This window comes from Bactrocera tryoni, chromosome 3 (genome assembly GCF_016617805.1).
Source record: "Bactrocera tryoni isolate S06 chromosome 3, CSIRO_BtryS06_freeze2, whole genome shotgun sequence".
Lineage (NCBI taxonomy): Eukaryota > Metazoa > Arthropoda > Insecta > Diptera > Tephritidae > Bactrocera > Bactrocera tryoni.
The window spans coordinates 86,165,173-86,172,785 of NC_052501.1; the positions used below are offsets into that span (position 1 = coordinate 86,165,173).

The following is a 7,613-nucleotide window of genomic DNA, read 5'->3' on the forward strand; positions in this document are numbered from 1 at the left end:
GACAAATGAGCAATGCTTGGAGAGAAAAGAACGTGTTCCAAATTTCAGATCGATATCTCAAAAACTGAGAAACTAGTTCGTGTATACAGAGCAGGCAGACGAACGGACGGGCGGACGGATAGACGGACGGACGGACTCAACTCGTCATGCTGATCATTTATATATATATTTATGTATATATATATATTATAGGGATTCCGACGTTTCTTTCTGGGTGTAAGAAACTTCGTGCTAAACTTAATATGCCCTGTTTAGGGTATGTAAATAATCTTTAGCTCCTCAATGATCATTGGTGTAATGCTATACTGTTGCTAATCCATTATAACGGTGGTAATAGCAATTTTAGTCAATATTAAATCTAAACTTCCGTTTCATACACACACATACAATAAAAACACGCATACACAACCGCATCGCTGGAGCAAGGAAATACATATTTGCATGTAAATTCCGTGAATGGCGAACAGAAATTGATACTCAAACATTTACGCGCTGATAAATTGATTGATGATGTATTTGGAGCGCTGTTCACTTGTATTGAACGAAATAGCGTTGTAAATCATATGCAATATACTACATAGGCATATATGTATGTATGTATACTTGCATGTAGTATTTGCATCAAACTGATATTATTTTCACGAAATTCATTTTATTGATTTAATTAAATGTTTAGCAGCATTCTTATCGAGCCATAAATAATTTAGCCCTGCCGAACTACCGGCACACACAGACACACTCACATACAACTGTGCGTGGAACGACTGACCGCAGATAAAATGTGTGCGAGCTGCACACTCACTAATACATGCTCATAAATAAACAACAAATTGAGAAAATTGGCAGCGGAAGTGCATGCACGCCGTCAGAAAAAAAAACCATTTCCATTACAACTGACAACTACAACTACATGCGCAAACGTGCTATTGATATTAACCACTAAATAATTGAACACGTGCAATTAGGACCGTAAAATGCGATTATTTGAAAGTGTCGATGTATGTGTGTTAATACTGGACGAGAAAAATGCATTTTCAACAAACAAAGCATACTTTTAGGCCGTACCTATGCACACAGATGTGTTTATTAAGCCACTCCGTTGTATGTGTGCGCTTTGGAGAGCGAGTACTTTCATTATTAATGATTGCAGACCGCAGCAATTTGAGTTGTTGATGCGCAAGCGAACACATGTGATTATGCAGGCGGTACAGGCTCATGTGGTGATCCAGTAATTAAGCACATTAAACTTTTAAATATTAATTATTTTGTCAAATTATTTACAATTGCATACTATTTCACAAACATAGTGAGAAGAAAAATATTTCGCTTAGTTTAGGTTAGGTTATACTGGCCCGCCGTCACGCCATACAAAGACCAACAGGTTCTTAATAAAGCCAGTTGTAGGTTCTGTTGAATTTGGAGCGAAGTATTCGACCTGTATGATGCGTACTTTATGAGGGGCTTGATTTCTAGGTTTGGTACTTCGTCTCGTCCTTTAGACTAGAAGGTCTTAGATATTTAAAATGAGTTCTAAATAGTGCTGGCCAGTGGCATAAGAGATATTCAGCGTCTCTCCCAAACATAGTATTCCTCTGCAGTTTCTGCTTGTATCGTCGTGACTTATGCCCATCCAGCTCGCATCTGATCACAGTAGGTTGTGACCTGTTAATATATATGTATGTTGTAAGTATCTCAAGTGAGCCAAATGTTCCTTCCCCATCTGTCTCCTTATAGTGTGATCTGAAACCTTCACTCCCAAATAGAGCATGTGGGTATGTGGTCTAGTTTGTCTACCTGCCCCTGCTTGTAGAGCTATATCCGAAGATCCTTGCAGTAGTTCACTTAAAGCCGCCAATCTTGCAGCTGATTTGGCTGCAGCGCTTTTCACTGCAATGTCGATTGATGGTAGATTGAGTCGCATTTCTGACGCAGCCGTTGGAGTGGTCCTCAGCGCTTTCGTTATGTAGGTAAGAGCGAGTCGTTGTATCCTTCCAACGATTATCTTTATGAAATTTTGACTAGTGAAATGTAACAGAAATACATGAGGTCAGGTGATAGACTCATGTAGTACCCATGATTGTCTTATAAGCATATATACATACGTAAGGCACTACTGGCATCTTTCACTTTCTCCTCCAAGTTGAGCTTCCACATCAGTTTCCAAAATTACTCTTCAGGTACTTGGTAATCCCATGACGGGATTTTGTACCTCCGTGTCTCCTCCTCTCTTTTCGACATTTACTTCTAGGTTGGCAGATATGGCTCATTGTATGATCTAAAAGAGCAACCGTTGTCCATTCCATTACTGGCTTTGTCTAGGAACTTCTTCGTCAGTAGTATAGCTATTTCTTTTACCATGATATAATTTGTACGCAAAATCAAGAAATTATATTTAAGAACTACTAGCTGTTTGGTTGATTTGAGCGCTCTGACAGATGAAGCGCAATTTGCTACGGATCCGAAAGTCATTGCAGTTTAGCCAAACAACGGCATATTCGGCACTTTAACAGATAAAATCGTTAACTGAACAAAAATTCATACAAAAAGTAAATGATTTTTGACCTGCGAGAACTCAGGCACCAGATTTGACAGTGTGGTACCTCCTTCTAGAATTCAAGCCTCGAATTTATTAGCTATTCCTTTGCCCTTTGTATATCTATGGCTAGAAACTCTACTTGAAGTGTTTCAAAAGGCTATGTCACACTCTCAAGATCCTGAATATCTAACCTTCCCGAATACCTTTGCTAAAGTCGTCGATTATATAGTATTAACGTTAGCCACTGATTCTTTTCAGAGGAAATCGTCAATAGAAAACTATTGCTTTAGCTGAACTCTGGACTTGCGATTTTAGGATTGAAATTTAAAAATGCAAGGCCTCTAAATACCCCCAGAGGTGTATCCCTCCGCTGAGTTATGTAGAATTCAACGGATAATTTCCTTCTAAAGAAATTGTCAAATAAAAGAAACAATTTTTTTATTAATTACTGAAATGCTATGGAAATTATGCCCATTTACACGAAATTATTAAAATTTAATTCGACGGCATAAGCATTAAAAGGCAATTAATATTATTGATTATCCAAAATTGAATTCAAATTGTAAATTCGATTTTAAAATGTATATAAATAATCAAATATATTTATTCCACAAAAAATCTGCCTTACAAAACTCGTTTCGTGCCATTTTATGAGTTTGGCAGCGAAGATTTTCTGCCGTTACGGGTTTTGCGACACTTTGAGGGAACCATGAATTCCTAAGCATATTTTTTGTAGAGTTTCTGTCGTCGAGTTTCGATCAGCATTATTCACACAAAGCCGTTACGCGTAGATGTTGTTTGTGTGAAGCGTAATGTGTCCTTGGTTCCGCAGAGGTTCAAGCTACTGCCAGTCTAAATGCATAGATCACATCAGCCCTCGCTTGAATGAAGAGCGAACGCTTTCTAAGTGCATTCACATGTTAAAACGAAATCAATCTCGCTTATTTGCAAAAATTAGAATAAACGAAAACAAAGCACCGTTGAAATTAGCGAGCAAAAAAGCGAGGTGATAAATCACAAACGATTCTGCATGTATGATCTTAACTGATTAGCGTGTATGTTAATTGATATTTAATGAGAATTTTACATTTAATTGGTTGTAAAAGCGATTAATTTTCCATAAAAGTCGCGCTTGACTTTCGAAAATCGCGCGCACTTTCACTTTCGCCCGAAAGCTCTGCTGCGGCGAAAATCGCTGAAATCGAAGTGAAATTCGAAAGCAAGAAATCGCTGTTTCGCAGTACAATGAGGGCCCGCACAGCTGCTTACCCAATCACAATGGCATCTAAATTTGAAATAATGTCTAATTTGAAAAGAAAAAAATTCAAGAAAAAAGCGATTTTTGTTTTGAAATTATTAATTCATTTTTAATAAAGGAATTGACGCAGTTCGTATGCAACTTGTTTTAAAATTAATGCGACTTTGTGTAGACCGAGGAAGATTGTCAACGAGCAGCATTCATGTTCTTTCGGCTGCTCTTCTTGCTGGCCGGCTTGTGCGGCTAAAGAAATAGTCAACAACAGCCTCGCAAAAAATTACAAGATTCACTAACTGCAAATGAATTGAAATTAATTATACGCAGAACTCCCAGCGAAACGAGAAATTGAGGTGTTTTGAGTTTTGCTACAAAATTAGCACTTGCACGACGGCTTCGGTTGGTTTTCTGCCAAAAGTGCTTAACCCTTGTCTATTAACGCATACTTAGGCATACAGATATTAGGAATATGAATAATAGAAATATGAAAATATAGACAAATCTGATTAAAATCAGCAAGTGTTTGATTTGTAATATACTTAAGTATTAACACTTGGTCCGAAATATGAACATGAACCCTCAGCAGTGTATGAAGGCCGTCGGAACATAGTAGAAGGGGCCCGTCTTCTTCTTCTTAATTGGCGTAGACACCGCTTACGCGATTATAGCCGAGTTAACAACAGCGCGCCAGTCGTTTCTTCTTTTCGCTACGTGGCGCCAATTGGATATTCCAAGCGTAGCCAGGTCCTTCTCCACCTGGTCCTTCCAACGGAGTGGAGGTCTTCCTCTTCCTCTGCTTCCCCCGGCGGGTACTGCGTCGAATACTTTCAGAGCTGGAGTGTTTTCATCCATTCGGACAACATGATCTAGCCAGCGTAGCCGCTGTCTTTTAATTCGCTGAACTATGTCAATGTCGTCATATATCTCGTACAGCCCACCGTTCCATCGAATGCGATATTCGCCGTGACCAACGCGTAAAGGACCATAAATCTTTCGCAGAAGGAGCCGTCACGTGATTATAACAACTCCAGTTAGAAATATGTTTTTTAAAGTCAGAAATAAATTTCGACTACTCTTACGTTCATCCTACTTCCCTTAATGGGGGATCTCTCGACCTCACACTGTCGAAAGGGTGAGGGTACTTGGACCTCATCCTTAATAGGCAGGTATCATAGAAGCCCAATGTTGAAGGGAGGGTGGAGAAAGCATTGATTGTCTTATAATTTTGTAAAGTAGCCATTGGGAAGCAGTGCGGTCTCTGGCCAAAAGTTGTGCTTTGGCTGTATGAAACCGTATTTGTGTTTGTCTGGTAGATGACGCTCGGAAAAGGCACACTAGCTAAACAGCTAGAACATATTTACTTAATGCCATTGCTATATTAGCACAGCTTCAGTGACGGAAAAGGGCTGAAATGAGTTGTTTCATGGATGGATCGAAATTGGTGGGGAAGGTTGGTACGAAATTCTTTTGTCGAGAGCTCCCAATCAACACTTGTTTCAGACCACTTTAGTGTCTTTCTGGCAGAAGTGACAACCATAAAGGTAACATCTGAAGTGCGTTTTCTTTTAGGAACTCAAATAGAAAAGCTGCTATTAGCTGGCTAACACTGAGCTTAGAACTAGTCAAAGTGTTCATGACCTCACTAGCAGAGCACCAAGCTACTTCCATTTTAAACTTGGCTTGGTGTCTGGTCGCAGCGGAATCGTAGGAAATTATAAAGCCGATGAGCTTTCAAGAAAAGGTAACCATTCGCAACTTCTATCAGGACGGAAACGAGCAGCAGTTCACCTATTCTGATGTATTCGCGCAAGCTCAGCTAGCTTTGGTCAGCAGCCTGCACTTGTGAGGTTTCGAAAGTCTTCTGAGCCAGAGTGGAACGGAAATAGTCCATTGTACTGCTAGCTCTTGGTAAGGCTCACATCGCAGCAATGATTGACATCCTAAATGGACACTGTTCCATTGGCACTCAAAGTTCTAAAGTGGAAGATGTAGTGGGAACATTCGGACACTTTCTCCCGCACAATTGTTGTTTTGCAACTCGGTTGCCATACTCTCTACGAACTCGACGGTTTGGTTGGAATTGATATTAGCCGCCCAAATAAATTTGTGGCAGGTTCTAAGCGTTTTGTCGAAATGAAACGGTATTTTTGATCTATCCAAGGGGATTCTGCTTATTCACCAAACCTGACGTAACCTAAGTCTTAGTCTAATTCAAACCGGCGGGTTCATGCGACCCACCTTGCTCCTCTAAGTGTTAATAGCCACGCCTAAGCTGCATTATCTGTCATCAATGAAACGAGATGACATTTTTTGTTTCATAAAAAATATTCTGTAATACTGGTACAGGCGCTCGAATACGAGATCCAATTTGTGCACTCGAATGCACTCGTAAACCAATCATTTCCAGATTTATTTCAATTTTAATTAATATTTTCCGCGTTATCTGCCTGAAACACCTTCTTCTTGCACTTCAAATTTGCAATGTTTATAACAACAACAATAACTGGTTCGTATTGTAACTTTTTTGCTTCTCAAGGCGGGAAAATCTATACTCTTGTATTGTGTATTAAGTCGGATCCACACACATACACACACATGCATGTGCACACATTGGCACCTGAAGCCGTGCTGTCATCTCTAACTCACGGTATAAAAGCAAAAGCAGCATTGTTTGAAGGCTTTAGTAGATACATCAAACAAACGCCGAGAGCAATAACAACGTCAAACACATCAGAAAGCCAACGAGCGAACACACAGCACCGTACAATGCAGGGATATACGAGATTGGTGATTATTACAGAACGAACTTGAATTTAATGGGTTTCAGTTAGACAGCACCGTTGCACAATTTCGATTTACAGTTAACTTTGGCGCTGCCGCTGTTGATGCTGGCGGGTGCAGTCACGTGTGCTGGACTAAAATCCAGTCAGACGGCGAACGTCGCCAAAGGCAGTGAGAATGACGGTTCCTATGCGGCGGATTTAAGTGGAAATTATGTGGCTGACAGTTCGGGACAGTATGTGGAAGACAATGCAGGTGCTTATCATCCAAACGGCGCGGAGGGAAAATGGGTGCCCGATAGCTTGGGTGTTTATCATGACGACCTGACGTGGCGCTACGTGGCGGATGCTAGCGGTGCCTGGGCGCCCGACAACAGTGGCAGTTATGATCCGGCGCTGGGTGAGTGATAGCAAAAGGCGAAAGTTTCCGTTTAAAGTGGTTATGTGGTAGTGCCAGTAATATTGGCATCGCGTGTGTACATGTGTATGTGTGAGTGGTTGCTTGTTGGCAGCTGTAAATTTGTATTTCTCGAGAGTTAAAGTGGAAATTGTTGAGACTTTGTGGTGAGCTTTCTATTTTATATATTTTAGAGATGCAAGGTGTCTATCATGCGGACGGGTCCGGCGTTTACAAGGTAGATAATACCGGCGCGTATTCGAAGGAATATGAGAAGATTGCTGGGCATTAAAACTGGTCGAAATTTTCTACCTTTCTTGGGGAAGCCTTCAAAAACCAATGATGATCCACAACTGCCTTTAGAAAATATTCAAATGTTGCATGTAAAGTCTAATTTTAATAAAATTTTATGTATATATATGTATGTATACATATTCATCTACACGAATTCAAACAAACTAAAATTTTTTTTATTGCTAAGTAAAAACATTTGATGTTGCTGTAATTATTGTTATCCAGACCATGTTTGTGGTGAAGCTACAAGTCAGCTGTCATTGAAGTCACTTCACGCCTGAAAACCACAATTCCCACAACAGCCGGTTCTACGATACCGGAATTGATCCCGATTTTATCCCACCGTTATTT

General features: G+C 40.1%; 1 protein-coding gene across 1 annotated transcript; it reads left to right on the plus strand.

Annotated features, from left to right (window-relative positions):
• Positions 1–6,557: 6,557 nt before the first annotated feature.
• On the plus strand, positions 6,558–7,260 carry LOC120770423. Its single transcript, XM_040097871.1, has 3 exons — positions 6,558–6,578; positions 6,653–6,971; positions 7,163–7,260. The coding sequence occupies exons 1-3, from the start codon at positions 6,558–6,560 to the stop codon at positions 7,258–7,260; spliced, it is 438 nt and encodes a 145-aa protein (XP_039953805.1).
• The last annotated feature ends 353 nt before the right edge of the window (positions 7,261–7,613 follow it).